Source organism: Thamnophis sirtalis, unplaced genomic scaffold (assembly GCF_051295495.1).
Source record: "Thamnophis sirtalis isolate CommonGarterSnake01/CBP01778 unplaced genomic scaffold, rThaSir2_p1.2 scaffold_3, whole genome shotgun sequence".
In the NCBI taxonomy this organism is placed as follows: domain Eukaryota; kingdom Metazoa; phylum Chordata; class Lepidosauria; order Squamata; family Natricidae; genus Thamnophis; species Thamnophis sirtalis.
This window is the reverse complement of record NW_028261383.1, coordinates 24618952-24636609: the sequence shown is the minus strand read 5'-3', so window position 1 is coordinate 24636609 and position 17658 is coordinate 24618952. Positions and strand designations below refer to the sequence as shown.

Below are 17658 nucleotides of genomic sequence, written 5' to 3'. Positions count from 1 at the left end.
TTTTGTCACAAAAGGGGGGCATGTATAGCCTTTAGGAGGCTTATAGAGTGCTCCTGGGGGATGGGGGGCAAAAATGAGCAAAAAATGGCCCATTTTTCGCTCATTTCTGCCCTCCCCAGGCCCCAGGATGACTCTATAAGCCTCCTAAAGGCTTTGCATGGCCATTTTGGTGAAGGGGGTGGGATTTCGGGAGGCAAAAAGTGCTGAATTGAGTGTATAAGACGCACCCAGGTTTTCAGCCTCTTTTTTCAGGGAAAAAGATGTGTCTTAGCCTCCCAAAAATACAGTACTCCTTACAGCACACTCATACTTTTTGATCTAACTTTAGAGGAAGGGGGGGATGTTCATTGATGAAATGATCCCAAGAGATTCAGCGAGATTAAAGGACCGGATTTGCCCACAGAAGTCGACTGGAGGTTTTCAAGAAGAGACTGTGTGAAATGGAACCGGGTCCCCTGCCTTGAGCAGGAGGGTTTGGACTAGAAAACATGTAATGTCCAACTCTGATACTTTGTGTAAATACAGGCAGTCCTTGATTTAGAACAATTGATCCCAAAATTTCACTTGCTAAGTGAGACATCTGTTAAGCAAGTTTTGCTCCATTTTAACCACTTTTCTTGCTACAGCTAAGTGAATCATTGCTGTTGTTAGTTACGTGGTTGTTAAGCTAATCTGGCTTCCATATTGAATTTGCTGGTCAAAAGGACATAGAAGAGAATCACACGACTCTGGTTCACTGCGACCTGTATTTGGCATTTCTATCATCTATCACCATAAGAATGCATATAACACTCCAAAATAGATTTCTGCATAATTGCAGAGTTTCTGCAAAAAAAAAAAAAAAAAAATCAGCAACTTCTTATGCTGAAGGTGTAAGGGTGGAATGTTTTCTGAAGCAAAGGTGACACTCAGGGCACTCAAATGATTTCTCCCCTCTGTGTATAAGGACATAATTTATAAGGTTAACCCTAGTACGAGATCTTCCCCACTGTCTGGACACTCATAAGGTATCTCACCTGTGTGAGTCCTCTGGTGACTCACCAGGCTGGAATTCTGACTGTAACGTTTCCCACAATCAGGACACTCAAAGGGTTTCTCTCCTGTGTGACTCCTCCTGTGCATCATCAGGTTAGAACTGTTACTGAAGCTTTTCCCACAATCAGGACATTCAAAGGGTTTCTCTCCTGTGTGAGTCCTCTGGTGTTTAACCAGACTAGAATTCTGACTGAAACTTTTCCCACAATCAGGACACTCAAAGGGTTTCTCTCCTGTGTGAGTCCTCTGGTGTTTAACCAGACTAGAATTCTGACTGAAACTTTTCCCACAATCAGGACACTCAAAGGGTTTCTCTCCTGTGTGAGTCCTCTGGTGTCTAACCAGACTGGAATTCTCACTGAAACATTTCTCACAATCAGGACACTCAAAGGGTTTCTCTCCTGTGTGAGTCCTCTGGTGTCTAACCAGACTGGAATTCTCACTGAAACATTTCTCACAATCAGGACACTCAAAGGATTTTTGTCCTGTGTGAACCCTCTGGTGTATCACCAGCCAGGAATTGGTATTGAAACTTTTCCCACAATCAAGACATTCAAAGGGTTTCTCTCTTGTGTGAGTCCTCTGGTGTTTAACAAGATTGGAATTCTGACTGAAACATTTCTCACAATCAGGACACCCAAAGGGTTTGTCTCCTGTGTGAATGCTCTGGTGTGAAACGAGATGAGAATTTTGACTGAAGCTTTTCCCACAATCAGGACACTCAAAGGGCTTCTCTCCTGTGTGAGTCCTCTGGTGTCTAACCAGACTGGAATTCTCACTGAAACATTTCTCACAATCAGGACACTCAAAGGGTTTCTCTCCTGTGTGAATGCTCTGGTGTCTAACCAGATTAGAATTCTGACTGAAACTTTTCCCACAATCAGGACACTCAAAGGGTTTCTCTCCTGTGTGAGTCCTCTGGTGTCTAACCAGACTGGAATTCTCACTGAAACATTTCTCACAATCAGGACACTCAAAGGGTTTCTGTCCTGTGTGAACCCACTGGTGTATCACCAGCCAGGAATTGGTATTGAAACTTTTCCCACAATCAGGACATTCAAAGGGTTTCTCTCCTGTGTGAGTCCTCTGATGTGTCACCAGGCTGGAATTGTTACTGAAGCTTTTCCCACAATCAGGACATTCAAACGGTTTTTCTCCTGTGTGAGTCCTCTGGTGTTTAACAAGACTAGAATTCTCACTGAAACATTTCTCACAATCAGGACACCCAAATGGTTTCTCTCCTGTGTGAATGCTCTGGTGTGAAACGAGATGAGAATTTTGACTGAAGCTTTTCCCACAATCAGGACACTCAAAGGGTTTCTCTCCTGTGTGAGTCCTCTGACGTGTCACCAGGCTGGAATTATTACTGAAGCTTTTCCCACAATCAGGACATTCAAAGGGTTTCTCTTTGGTGTGAGTCCATGATGCCATGCTAAAGCATTTACCGCAATGGGAGCACTTGTATGGCTTTTCTCCAGTCTGGATCCTCTCAGGCATAATCAGCTATGAGTTGCAAGTGATATCTTTCTCACAACAGGCACGTCTACGGAGCTTTTCCACAACTCATGTTCCCGAGGAGATCAAAAATATAGATAATTCCTTGTTCAGTGGTGCTTTGATTTAGTGGTGATTTTCTTCTTCCAAGAACAAGGCCTACCACACCAGTAACTTCAAGATATTTCCCTTTTTTGCTCAATGGAAAAATAATCTCCCTTGACTTTTCATGTAACGTATGCTTGAGTTTTGCATACTCTTCTTTATCCAGATAGAAATCTCTTCTTAGTTTTCTTTTTTTTATTCTCCCTCATCTGCTTAGGAAGATTGTATAGTTTTCAGAAGGAAAAGGGAAATATTTTGATTTCTGGCCTGACTTGCTTTGCTGTTCAGTGTTGCTTGTTATACTCAGTTGCCCAGAGTGCTCTTATTGCCATCTTCTTTGTCTATAAGATTCAAATAAAAATGTATCTTTAATTGTGTATAGAATAGTTGCAGAAGATGAGAAAAAAAGAGAAAAGCTTATGTTACAATGAAATAGCAAACATGCCACAATCCTATAATAATTTTACATTAATCACGATTCATTTGACACATGAAAAACTACCCAGATCCAAGTTCAAATATCCATTCAATGAAGAAATTGGTTGTGGACTTGGTCAATCAATGAATTCTTAGCAGTGCAAAGGGTTGTTTTCAAACACAGGTGTTATAAAATTTTAAAACACTAAAATAGAAATGCAAACATGCAACCACAATTTTGCTTTGAATCAAAACTTTATTTTTTCATGGCTAGCTGAAACATGAAAAATGCCAGAGATTTGCATTAGTACTTCAGTCAGACTGCATTTACTTGATTCACGTTGCAACACGGGTCAGAGATAGAGACTACATCTATAAAAGCCAAAGTGTAGGAGTTTCCTAATCTCTGACATTGAGGTGTGTGTTAAGACAATGCCAAAGATTAAAGACCTCAGCTATGATCTTAGAGAAGCAATTGTTGCTGTACATCAATCTGGGAAGGTTTAAAAGGCCATTTCCAGATACCATATTTTTTGGAGTATAAGATGAACCCTTTTCCCTCAAAAAAAAGGGTGAATATCTGGGTGCATCTTATACAGTAAATACAACATTTTTGGCCTGCTGAAACCCCGCCCTCTTCACCAAAATGGCTGTGCATAGCCCTTAGGAGGCTTCCAAAGTGCTCCTGGGGGCAGGTGAGGGCAGATATGAGCTAAAACGGGCCGTTTTTCGCTCATTTTTGCTCCCCCAGCCCCCAGGAGCACTCTATAAGCCCCTTAAAGGCTGTGCATGCCCTTTTTGGGGGGATACAAAAATGGGCAAGTTTTTGAGAGAAACGGGCCGTTTTTGGGTGGTCTGCAGACTGCAAAAACTTTTTGGAATTGGAATTGGAATTGATTTTATTTGTAGGCCGCCCTTTTCCCTGAGGGGACTCAGGGCGGCTCACAGAAACCAGGGAGAGGGGAATACAATACAATACAATACTACGACAACAACACATAATAAAATAATACGCAACATGCATACAACATTCGGGCGGGGTAGTGGTCCTTATCCCCAGGCCTGACGGGCGAGCCAGTTCTTCAAGGCTGTGCGGAAGGCCTGGACGGTGGAGAGGGTACGAATCTCTACGGGGAGCTCGTTCCAAAGGGTCGGGGCCGCTACTGAGAAGGCCCTCCTCCTTGTGGTTGCCAGCCGACATTGGCTGGCCGATGGGATGCGGAGGAGGCCTAACCTATGAGATCTTATAGGCCGTAGGGAGGTAATTGGCAGAAGGCGGTCTCTCAAGTATCCAGATCCACTGCCATGTAGGGCTTTATGGGTGGTCAATAGCACCTTGAAGCGCATCCGGAGATCAACAGGTAGCCAGCGCAGCTCGCGGAGGATAGGTGTAATGCGGGTGAATCGGGGTGCACCCGCAATCACTCGCGCGGCGAGTGATTTTTTTTTTTAAAAAAAATTTGTCTCTTCAAAGTCTCGGTGCATCTTATACTCTGGTGCATCTTATACTCAAAAAAATACCGCAATTTAAAATCCATCATTCTACACTGAGGAAGATTATTCAGAAGAGGAAACATTCAAGACAGTTGCCAATCTTCCCAGGACTGGACATTCAAGAAAATTAACAACGCCAGACAGTTCAATGCCCAGAGATATTGGTAAAAAAAGGGGGTTATATCTCAGACTCTATGTCAGCCTGTGCTTCACTTACTTGCTTTCGGCTGCCATGGCAACGGGGGGGGCATGGTATTTGGGTTGGGAATAAATGGTGCAGGAGTGATAGTCAAAAAGGCAGTTTTGTTCTCACCTTCTTCCTAGCATGTTATTGGCCGATGTTTGGACCTGGTCAAGGCCAACCGTCCTGCATACCAACCTGATGATGGTTCTAGGAGATGCAACCCCCATGACACATAAGGGAGTTGCAGATTGGGCAATGGGGTGCGGGTTGTTGGAGGGAGGGGGCTGGGCAATGTTTGATACGTATGATTTTGCGCTTTTCTGACTCAGACCTTGTTTTACTTTCGCAGCTATCTTTTCATAACCAGTAAAAGTATTTTAATTCCACAAACAATGGAGTTAGGAGTTTTCTTTCTTGGTTATTGAGGGAGGCATGCCTGACATTAAGCAAGGTCTCAGCTCGCACCCATCCTGGAGTTAAAAGTTTCCGTGGGGGGAGCACCCAAATGTCTAACCCCTGCAGCAAGCAGGAGAAGAAAATGGCAAGGGTCACAACCAGCGGAAAACCAGAAGATGACTGGCAGGCAGCTGAAAGAGAGGCTCTCATGATGACCCATGCTTCACACCTTCTTCAGGAGGCTTGGGAGCGACGACACGTCCGTGTAAGTCTTGATAAAAGGGAAAGTGGATTAGCCAAGCAGGCGGAGGGAGGAGCAGAAGACCTGGTTAGCTCTGAAATGTCCCTGAGAACAGCTACCGGAGCTGGGCAAGAGGGAGGGGCCCCAGCCACAGCAGCAGCAGCAGGTCATGCTCCCCCAAGGAGGAGGGAAACCCCCAAAGGCACCAAATGCTCAGATCTTCCACATGGAGTGAAGTACAGAGGGGATCCCAAAGAACTGGGTTTTTTTTTACTGCAAGTTTGGAATTACCTGCAGGAGTTTGGGGAGGTTTTCTCATCGGAAGTTGCCAAAGTGAGAAGTGTTGCTATGGCTTTGGAAGGAAAAGCGGCTGCCTGGATGGTAGCCTTGCATAATGATGTTTCCCCCCTGCTGTGGGGTTACAAGGAGTTTATGACTGCCTTGAGGAAACGTTTTGATGACCACCACCCCTAAATCAAGGCGAAAAGCAGAATGAACCCCTTAACCCAGGATGGGAGGCCTGAGGCTGAGTACACACAGGAGTTTCGTGAGCTGTTGGTGCGCATGCGGGGGAGGTCCGAGGAGGCACCAAAAGCAGGAATGGAGGGGCATTGGGAACCCAACTGCTATGCTAGACATGTCCCAAAACTGACCCCGGCTGTTAGGGAGGAACCTGACTGGAAATTAGAGAGACGCTGTGAAACTGCCCTGGAAAGCGTGGAAGGTGCTGATGTCCTTTAGGAACCTTCCTCTTCTGTGAAACTGATTCAGATGAGGACCACTCAGTGAATCCCCAATCGGGCCCCATGACCATTCCAGTAGGACTTAAAGTGCCCTCTATTGGATCCATAAAGAACTCTCTGACAAATTGAAAGACAAAGAAGATAAGAATAAAATGTGGAAAGGGGAGGACTTAACTAAGGCATTATGCAAACACAAATAGTAGAACAAATATCAGCAAATAGCCCGAGCATGTAAAGAAGAAGCGCGGAAAGCTAAGGCTCACAATGAAGAAAGGCTTGCTACAAAAGTAAAAAATAACAAAAAAGCTTCTTCAACATGTTAAAAACAAGAAAAAGATTAAGGAAATAATTGGTCCATTGCTGGGAAAAAGTGGCAAGAAGGTGACAAGCAACAGGAAGAAAGCAGAACTATTTAACTCATGTTTTCCATCTGTCTTTACACAAAGGGATAAAACAGTCCAACCTATCAAAAACAGCACCACAAAAATCAGATTAGGAACACAAGTTGAAATTGGGAACAAAATGGCAAGTGAGCACCTGTCTACCGTAGATGAGTTCAAATCGCCAGGACCAGATGGATTACACCCCAGGGTTCTGAAGGAACTGGCAGACGAGATCTCAGAACCACTGAAGTATATCTTTCAGAGATCCTGGAGCACCGGGGAACTACCAGAGGACTGGAAAAGAGCTTATGTGGTTCCCATCTTCAAAAATGGGGAAATAAACAGATCCAGGAAACTACAGACCTATCAGCCTGACCTCAATACCAGGAAAGATTCTGGAAAAGATAATCAAACAATGAATTAGCAAACACCTAGAAGCAAACAAAGTAATAGCCAAAAGCCAACATGTGTTTCTCAAAAACAGATCATGCCAGACTAATCTTATTGCATTCTTTGATAATGTGACAAAATTAGTGGACCAGAGGAATGCCGTCGATATAGTTTACTTGGACTTCAGTAAGGCATTTGATAAGGTAGACCATAACCTACTACTAGATAAAGTAGAAGAATGTGGGTTAGACAGCATCACCACCAGATGGATTTGTAACTGGCTGACCAACCACACTCAACATGTAGTCCTCAATGGAACTGCATCTACATGGAGGGAAGTATGCAGTGGAGTACCCCAAGGCTCTGTTTTAGGCCCAGTACTCTTCAACATCTTCATCAGTGATTTGGATGAGGGAATAAACGGGGAACTCATCAAATTTGCAGATGACACCAAGCTGGCAGGAATAGACAACACTCCAGAAGATAGGCTAAAGATACAGAAGGATCTTGACAGACTTGAACATTGGGCACTATCTAATAAAATGAAATTCAATGGTGAAAAGAGTAAGGTTCTACATTTAGACAACAAAAACGAAATGCATAGGTGCAGTATAGCTGGTACCTTGCTCAACAGTAGTAACTGTGAGAGGGATCTTGGAGTCCTAGTGGACAACCATTTAAATATGAGCCAGCAGTGTGCAGCAGCTGCCAAAAAAACCCAACACAGTTCTAGGCTCCATAAACAGAGGGATAGAATCAAGATCATGTGAAGTGTTAATACCACTTTATAATCCCTTGGTAAGGCCACACTTGGAATACTGCATTCAGTTTTGGTCACCACGATGTAGAAAAGATGTGGAGACTCTAGAAAGAGTGCAGAGAAGAGCAACAAAGATGATTAGGGGACTGGAGACTAAAACATATGAAGAACAGTTGCAGGAACTGGGTATTCTAGTTTAATAAAAAAGAAGGACTAGGGGAGACATGATAGCAGTGTTCCAAAATCTCAGGGGTTGTCACAAAGAAGAGGGAGTCAAACTATTTTCCAAGGCACCTGAGGGTAGAAGAAGAAGCAATGGGTGGAAACTAATCAAGGAGGGAAGCAACTTAGAACTGAGGAGAAATTTTCTGACAGTTAGAACAATTAATCATTGGAACAGCTTCCCTCCAGAAGTTGTGAATGCCCCAACACTGGAAGTCTTTAAGAAGATGTTGGATAGCCATTTGTGTGAAATGGTATAGGGTTTCCTGCCTAGGCAGGGGGTTGGACTACAAGACCTCCAAGGTCCCTTCCAACTCTGCTATTGTATTGTATTGTATTAAATGCCGAGGGTAAATTGCAACCATGCGCTTACATCTCACGTAAGCTTACAGAGATAGAAAGGAGATGGGCCCTATGGGAAAAGGAAGCTTTTGCTGTCAGGTGGGCTTTGATGACCTAGCAACACTTCCTAGAGGGAACGAAACACCCTTTAGAAGTATGGACTGATCATAAAAATTTAGAAGTGTTGAAGACCCCGCGTAAGCTGTCACCTAAACAAGTGCATTGGGCACAGCACTTCAACCATTTCAACTTTACCCTCAAGTATATCCCCTGGGGGGGGGAAGAACTTTATCGCTGATGCCTTGTCCAGGCTTCCCCAGTACAACAGCTCTAGTTAAATGTGGTTCATCCAGTCATTCCAGCTTAATATCTGGCTGTCCCAATGGTTACTAGGAGCCAAAGCCCAGTGGACTTAGATGTGACTATGGACCTAATGAACAAACTCAAAGAGGGCCTTGACTCCGATGACTGGTTCAAGAAACATTCTGATGAATGCACCATGAAAGATGGACTGGCTTAGGTAGGAGCTAAACTATATGTTCCTGCCAATCTGAAACCTGTCATACTTCAACGGGCCAATGATTCAAAAATGGCAGGCCATTTTGGATTTGTAAAGACTTTGCATTTGATTAAAAGGCAATTTTAGTGGCCTTCATTGAAAAAAAAACATGGAGTCCTACATAGCCAGTTGTCCTGTCTGTGCGGCCACAAAAAGGCCACCAGGGAAGCCCCAAGTTCTTCTTCAAAATGTTGCCTGTCCTGGGACCCCATGAAAAGAGATATTGATGGACTTTATTGTCGAGTTATCAGAAAGTCTGGGGAATATCATTATTTGGGTTATCACCTATCTGTTTTCCAAACAGGTTCATTTTGTGCCTCTCTCCAAGATCCCATCAGTAAAGTCATTGGCTAAATTGTTTATTTTACATGTATATAGGTTACATGGAGTGCCTGAACACATTATTTTGGACAGGGGGTTCCAATTCCCCTTCCTCTTTTGGAAGGAATTCCTGAAATTGATTGGCTCCACCCAGGGGCTAAGCTCTACCCACCATCCTCAAACTAATGGAGCTTGCGAACAGAATAACTTGGTTTTGGAACAGTACATCTGATGTTTCATCAATTATCAACAGGATAATTGGGCTGAACTGTTACCATATGCAGAGGTGGCATACAATAATTCTGTACACAGCAGTACCGGCATGACCCCTTTTAAAGTTGTGTTTGGACAGGACTTTGTGACAATTCCTGAATTGCCTCAAAAGAAACTGCAAATTTAATCCTTGTCTGAATGGAGTGATCAACTTCAGCAATTTTGGCCCATAACCCGCAAAGCATTAGATGCGGCTCACCAGACTCACAAAAAACAGGCAGATAAGGGTTAAACGTAAAGAGTACCATGTTGGGGATAGAGTGTTTTTGTCCACCAAGTTCCTACAAACCACCCAAAAATCGAAGAAGCTGGGGCCAAAGTACTTAGGTCCGTTACCCATTGTAAAAATCATAAATTCTGTGTTGAAGTTGGAGCTGCTGAACAACCTTAGAAGAATTTATCCTGTATTTCATGTGAACCTGTTGAAACCAGAGCACACTTATTCCTTATTCCTGGCTAGGTCAATCTTCACATCTGCTGCCAGCTTGTACCAGTGTTGCAGGTTGCATGGGGCCCCTCTGTTAACACAGTTGTGGTATATATCTTGGTTCAGGCCATCCGTAAAACTGTCCATTAAAGCAGTGTTTTTCAACCACTGTGCCGTGGCACACTAGTGTGCCGTGACATAGTGTAAGGTGTGCCGTGGGAGAATTACTTTATATATAGTCAATATAGGCACAGAGTTAAATTTTTTTAACATTTTCTAATGGTGGTGTGCCTCGTGATTTTTTTCATGAAAAAAGTGTGTCTTTGCACAAAAAAGGTTGAAAAATACTGCATTAAAGCCTCCTCGGACCACTCCCACATAAGCAATGACAGCTCACGAAAGTCTTGGATGTACTCAACTACTGGACTTCTTCCCTGAGTAAGAGTTTTCATCTTGGCTTTCGCCTTACGCTCGACTAGCGGATCATCAAAGTGCTTCCTCAGGGCGGCCATAAACACATTGTAATTCCTCAGCAGGAGGGAATTATCATTATGCAAGGCGACCATCCAAGCTGCCGCCTATTCTCCAATGCTATCGTCACAGCTTTCACCTTTCTTTCCTTGTTGGGGAAATCTTCTCCAAACTGTTGCATGAAATTCCAGACCTGGACCAGGAATAATCCCAGTTCTGTGTGGTCCCCTCCAAATTTCACACCAAGAGGAGGAACTTTTGCCATTCGGCGTCTTCAGGGGGCTCCCCCCCTTGGAGGGGCTCGTGTGGCTGCTGCTGCTGCTGCTGCTGGGGCTCTCCGATCCTGATCAGCTCTGCTGTCTGCCCCCAGGGTCCCCCCTCCCCGCAGGGTGAGACAGGTCCTCTGCACGTTTCTCTTCTTGATCAGGAAAATCAGCTTCCCTCTCAGCCTGGCGCTTACAAAAACAACATTTCTCCCAATTGGAAGAATTTCATAGTGTGGGACATCATGAGATCCTCTTCTTCAGCTTCCTGCCAGGCAGCTGCAGGTCGCCAGTGTCGGCTGGTGGTAACTCCAGCAGGGATTTCCTCAGGATCATATCTCTGCCCCACTCCCAACGACCACTTAGGGAGAACGGATCTTTCCTCCAAATCCAGTTCCTCTGTCTGCTCTGTTTCCAAGGGGCATGAGGATCTGGCAGCCCCCATGTTCTCCTCCTGGTCACTGCCTGGGTTGGACATTTCTATGAAAGTTTTGTTTTAATTGCATTCCCCTCGGAAGGTGTTAGCTCCGGGATGAGCACGATCCGAGACCTTGCTTATTGTCAGGTGTGCCTCCTTCAGTAACCAAGAAAGAAATCTCTCAACTCCATTGTTTGTGGAATTAAAAGTACTTTTATTCCCACCCCAAATACCATGCCACCCTCCCTGTTTCCATGGCAGCTGAAAGCAAGCAAGCAAGCGAAGCAGAGGCTGACATTTGCAAGGGATTGATAAAGTCATACAGAAAAGAATTATTTCTAGTTATTGCTGCTAAGAGTGGCTCTGCATATTATTGAGTCATACTTTTTTCACACACTTCTCCATTTTTTAAAATAAAATAAATGATGACCTGATGTAATATGTCACGTGTTGTTGTGGTTGTATTTACCTACTTTTAAGAACTTCTAAGTTCTTAACTATGTCATGATTTCTACTATGTCCTGATAAGTAACATCATAAAAGTCAAGGAGAGTGTACTTCCTTTTTTACATGACTGTGTATCTGGAAGTCCTGGGGATAGAGTATACATTTCCAGATACACTCAGAGAGAAATACAAATACACACACCTACAACATGGAGAAAATCCATGTCTTTCAAGCCTGAAAAATATCTCTGGCTAGTCAAACCTTTTGTGCTAATGTTAATCACACTTTTGATGAATTTGATGATTGCTCATATGTTGAGATGGCAAGGCTGAAGTTTAGGCCTCAACAGGTTTCTGCTAGTCTGAAATGAAAGTAAAGAAATGTATAAATATTTGTCTTGCACTATGCTCAGGGTTCCTTCCTCCATAGGAGGGACCCGTCACTTCTTACGCTGAAGGCCCATCTAATAACACAACACATTTGCCTACAAAAAAATCAGGCAAAGTCTTCAAATCAGTCAGTTTCTCAGCTGGACACAAAATGGGACATTAGAAATGAAATTCAAACCATCTCTACACTCATCACTTTGGGTCACGTGGGTTTTCTCATGTGCAATAAGGGTGGAACATTTCCTGAAGCACTGATCACATTCAGGGCACATAAATGGTTTCTCCCCTGATTTGTATAAGGACATGATTTCCCACAGAGCTCTTTCCCACAGTCATAAGGGAAAGTCTCATAAGGTGTCTCATAAGATGGGAACGGTGATTGAAATTTTTCCCCACAATCAGGACATCCAAAGTGTGACAGGAAAATTCCAACAGGGAAACAAACGCAACAACACAAGCAAAAATTCTTACTTTAAGATAAGAGGTTTATTGTTTCTAATAATTTGGAACATTAGAAATGAATAGATAATAGCAATAATACACTGCATTAATATATTAATGCAGAGGGCCAATGAGAAATAGCAAGTCCTACAAGCACTGCTATAAATCAAAGAATCCCGAGCCGATCTTGAACCTTATCGTTTATACTATTCTTCTAACCACATCCTTGCTTCACAACCTCACAAACTGTCACTCTCTGTGAACATCAGTGTAACATTACTTTCAATTCTTTATTTCCAACAGTTTCATTCTTCCTATTTTAAACGAATCCATACAAGTGCATATTTTGCAAAAACATATTTCAGAGTTAGCAACGGTTCAGCAGGATTACAAATATTTCTGGTAAATTTTGAAATCATCCGAGCTGAAAACTTTGGTTCATATCACTTTCTTCTGGGGCCTTCTATTATCCATAGGACTTATTGAATCTAATACATCAATAGGCTATATTTCTTGATTCTCACAAAATAGCAATAACAATAGCAGTTAGACTTATATAGGATTTCTTTCCTCTGTGAACCTTGTGTGTCACCAGTCTAGAATTGTTATTGAAATTTTCCTCACAATCAAGACATTTAAACAGTTTCTTTCTTGTGTGTGTCCTCAGGTGTTTCAGAAGTCTGGAATTTTGACTGAAACATTTCACATTCAGGACATTCAAAGGGTTTGTCTCCAGTGTGTATAAACATATGATTTAGAAGGCTAGTCATACTACTGACATATTTCCCACAGACACTCATATGGTTTCTCTCCTGTGTGAGTTCTCTGGTGTGCCAACAGGCTGGAGTTCTGACTGAAACTTTTTCTGCAATTAGGACATTCAAAGGGTTTCTCTCTGGTGTGACACCAGGCTGGAATTGGTACTGAAACGTTTCCGAAAATCGGAACATTCAAAGGGTTTTTCTCCTGTGTGAGTTCTCTGGTGTGTCACCAGGTTTGAATTCTGACTGTAACCTTTCCCACAATCAGGACATTCAAAGGGTTTCTCTCCAGTGTGTATAAGCATATGATTTAGAAGGCTAGTCATACTGCTGAGCTCTTTCCCACAGTCTGGACACTCATATGGTTTCTCTCCTGTGTGAGTTCTCTGGTGTGTCACCAGGGTGGAATTCTGACTGAAACTTTTCCCGCAATCAGAACATTCAAAGGGTTTTTCTCCTGTGTGAGTTCTCTGGTGTGCCACCAGGCTGGAGTTCTGACTGAAACTTTTTCCACAATCAGGACATTCAAAGGGTTTTTCTCCTGTGTGAGTTCTCTGGTGTTTCACCAGGGTGGAATTCTGACTGAAACTTTTCCCGCAATCAGAACATTCAAAGGGTTTTTCTCCTATGTGAGTTCTCTGGTGTGCCACCAGGCTGGAGTTCCGACTGAAACTTTTTCTGCAATTAGTACATTCAAAGGGTTTTTCTCCTGTGTGAATCCACTGGTGTGTCACCAGGCTGGAATTCTGAGTGAAGCTTTTCCCACAATTAGGACATTCAAACGGTTTCTCTCTTGTGTGAGCACTCTGATGTTTAATCAGTTGGGAATTCTGACTGAAACATTTCCCACAGTCAGGACACTCAAATGGTTTCTCCCCTGTGTGTATAAGCATATGATTTAGAAGGCTAGTCATACTACTGAGATCTTTCCCACAGTCTGGACACTCATATGGTTTCTCTCCTGTATGAGTTCTCTGGTGTGTCACCAGGTTGGAATTCTGACTGAAACTTTTTCCGCAATCAGAACATTCAAAGGGTTTTTCTCCTGTGTGAGTTCTCTGGTGTGCCACCAGGCTGGAGTTCTGACTGAAACTTTTTCTGCAATTAGGGCATTCAAAGGGTTTTTCTCCTGTGTGAGTTCTCTGGTGTTTCACCAGGGTGGAGTTCTGACTGAAACTTTTCCCGCAATCAGAACATTCAAAGGGTTTTTCTCCTGTGTGAGTTCTCTGGTGTTTCACCAGGCTGGAATTCTGACTGAAACTTTTTCCGCAATCAGAACATTCAAAGGGTTTTTCTCCTGTGTGAGTTCTCCTGTGCGTCACCAGGGTGATATTCTGACTGAAACTTTTCCCGCAATCAGAACATTCAAAGGGTTTTTCTCCTGTGTGAGTTCTCTGGTGTGCCACCAGGCTAGAGTTCCGACTGAAACTTTTTCCGCAATGATGACATTCAAAGGGTTTTTCTCCTGTGTGAGTTCTCTGGTGTCTCACGAATTTGGAATTTTGACTGAAACATTTCCCACAATCAGGACATTGAAACAGTTTCTCTCCCGTGTGAATCCTCCGGTGTTGAACCAGGGTCGAATTGGTACTGAAACTTTTCTCACAATCAGGACATTCAAACGGTTTCTTCTTGGTATGAGTCCATGTTGCCATGCTTGCTAAAGAATTTACTGCATTGGGAGCACTTGAAGGGCTTTTTTTCTTGTGTGGATCCTTCCCTGAATCACAACAGAGTTGTTCTGACCAAAGGTTTTGCCACATTCTCCAGTTTTCTCCAGTTTGGATTCCTCTCAGGCATAAACAGCTATGAGTTGCAAGTTGTATCTTTCGCACAACAGGCACGTCTATGGAGCTTTTCCACAACTCATATTCCTGAGGAGATCAAAATTATGGAAGATCCCTTGTTTAGTGGTGCTTTGATTTAGTGGTGATATTCTTCCTCCCAGAGTGAGGCTTGCCCCACTTTCTGCCCAGTAACTTCTAGATATTTCCCTTTTTTGCTCAATAGAACAATAATCGCCCTTGAGTTTTCATGTAACATATACTTGAGTTTTGCATAATCTACTTTCTCCAGGTAGAAATCTCTTCTTTATTTTCTCTTTTTTCTTTCTTACCTGCCTAGGAAGGTGAAGAATTGTGTGTTTTTCTGGAGGAAGTGGAAAACATTTTGATTTCTGGACTGATTTGTTTTCCTTTTCAATGTTGCTTGTTTTCCTCAATTGTTCAGCGTGCTCATATTGCCATCCTCTTTGTCTATAGGATTCAAATAAAAGTGTATAATTGTGCATAAAATGGTTGCAGAAGATGAGAAAAAAAGAAAAAAAGCTTATGTTACAATGAAAAAACAAACATGCCACAAAGCTGGAGGCTTTTCAAAAGACACAAGAGAGTGACTTCTCTGAAACGGTATAGGGCAGTGATGGCTAACCTTTTTTGGCTCCCGTGCCAAAAGTGGGAGTAGAGCAGTGGGGATCATGTGCGGGCATGCACACACCCATAATTCAATGCGCGGAACATCCCCGTGAAAAGGTTAGCCATCACTGCCCTATACCGTTTCAGAGAAGTCACTCTCTTGTGTCTTTTGAAAAGCCTCCAGTGATGGAGCACCACAGTGACAGCCAAGCCCTGCTAATAAAGTGCCCTCAATCTATTGATGTGATTGCTGCTGCAAACTCTGACCTATCAATTGATCATTAGCATAGCAATAGCAATAGCAATAGCAGTAGACTTATATACCGCTTCATAGGCCTTTCAGGCCTCTCTAAGCGGTTTACAGAGAGTCAGCATATTGCCCCCAACAATCTGGGTCCTCATTTTACCCACCTCGGAAGGATGGAAGGCTGAGTCAACCCTGAGCCGGTGAGATTTGAACCGCTGACCTGCTGATCTAGCAGTAGCCTGCAGTGCTGCATTTAACCACTGCGCCACCTTGGCTCTAACGAACCTTTTTTCCTCAAAAAAGAGGCTGAAAATCTGGGTGCATCTTATACACCGAATATAGCACTTTTTTGCCTTCTGAAGCCCCACCCCTTCACCAAAATGGCCATGCATACCCTTGTGGAAGCTTTCAGAGAGCTCCTGGGGGCTGGGGAGGGCAGAAATAAGCCAAAAATGGCCCATTTTTGCTCCCCCACCAGCAGCACTCTAGAAGGCTATGTATGCAGGTTTTTTTTGACGAAAACCTTTTGTGAAAAACAAGCCATTTTTTACTCGTTTTTGCCACCCCCGGAGCACTCTGCAAGCCCCCCCCCCCCCCCCCCAGGCTGTCCTTGCCTTTTGTTTGAAAAAAAAGGGCTCATTTTCGCGAAAAAAGAACTGTTTTGGGGAGGTTTGCAGAGTGCAAAAACTTTTTTTTTCCTTTTCAAAAGCTCTTTAACTGATTGATGAGAATTACATTGATCAAGTGCTGTGCCAGCAGAAACAAGGTGCTTCAGATTGTCAGCTGTTTCCTTCTCGGGCACATGGATAAATACACCTGGAAACATCTACGTACCTTTCTCCCTACCTACCTACTGTATTTCTCTCTTTCTCCCTATCTCTCGATCTACCTACCTACCTACTCTCCCTACCGATCTATTGTATTTTTCTCTTTCTATTTCTCTCTATCCGTCTACCCACCCACCTACCTACCTACCTACCTACCTATACACACTCTCTCCCTACCTATCTACTTTATTTCTCTCTCTTTATTCCTCTACCTACCTACCTACCTACCTACCCTCTCTCTCCCCACCTATCTACTGTATTTCGCTTTCTATTTCTCTCTCTCTATCCCTCCACCTACCTACCCACTCTCTCTCTCCCTACCTACTGTATTTCTCTCTCTTTCTCTCCCTCTCTATAACTCTATCTACCTACCTACTTTTTTTAATTTGCCCCTTCAAAACCTTGGTGTGTCTTATACTCCGGTGTGTCTTATTCTCCAAAAAATACGGTAGTTGCCAATCTTCCCAGGAGTCAACATCCAAGAAAATTCACCCCAAGGCCAGACGGTGCAATGGCCAGAGCAATTTTTTTTTAAAGGTTATATATCAGGCTCTACTGGCTTCAGTGAGCATGTTAAATATCAAAATTCATGACAGTGCAATTAGAAAAAACTGAACAACTATGGTTCGTTTGGAAGGGTTGCTCTTCTCTCTAAAAAGGTCATAGCAACATGGCTGAGGTTTGCAAAGTTGCACCTGGACAAACCACAGGACTTCTGCAACACTGTCCTTTGCACAGACCAGACCAAAGTGGAGATGTTCGGCCGTAATGTAGTGACATGTTTGACAAAAATCAAACACAACATATTAGTACAAGGAACAAACGGCTGTTCAATCTCCCCTGAAAACCCTCCAGTGATGGCAGCACCAACAACCTCCGGAGGGAAGCCATTCCCAAAGAATCAACCTTAATTAATACAATAATATAATAGCAGAGTTGGAAGGGACCTTGGAGGTCTCCTAGTCCAACCCCCTGCCTAGGCAGGAAACCCTATACCATTTCAGACAAATGGCTATCCTACGTCTTCCTAAAGACTTCCGGTGTTGGGACATTCACAACTTCTGGAGGGAAGCTGTTCCACTGATTAATTGTTCTGTTAGGAAATTTCTCCACAGTTCTAGGTTGCTTCTCTCCTTGATTAGTTTCCACCCATTGCTTCTTGTTCTACCCTCAGGTGCCTTGCAAAACAGTTGA

General features: G+C 43.3%; 1 protein-coding gene across 1 annotated transcript; it reads right to left on the bottom strand.

Annotated features, from left to right (window-relative positions):
* Positions 1 to 328: 328 nt before the first annotated feature.
* LOC148047651 (uncharacterized) lies at positions 329 to 15082 on the bottom strand. The gene is made up of 2 exons (XM_087711760.1): positions 13313 to 15082; positions 329 to 2323 (listed from the first exon to the last, which is right to left on the bottom strand). Exons 1-2 carry the CDS (start codon positions 14737 to 14739, stop codon positions 955 to 957), a joined length of 2796 nt encoding a protein of 931 aa, XP_087567886.1. The 5' UTR covers positions 14740 to 15082; the 3' UTR covers positions 329 to 954.
* Between the last annotated feature and the right edge of the window lie 2576 nt (positions 15083 to 17658).

Excerpts from the sequence above, each read along its gene's own strand:
- LOC148047651 (XM_087711760.1), bottom strand. The coding sequence starts at position 14,739 with ATGTGGCAAAACCTTTGGTCAGAACAACTCTGTTGTGATTCAGGGAAG. Across the intron at positions 2,324-13,312 it reads TGTCCAGACTGTGGGAAAGA|CTTCAGTCAAAATTCTCATC; the intron begins GCTCAGCAGTAT and ends TTGTGGGAAAAG.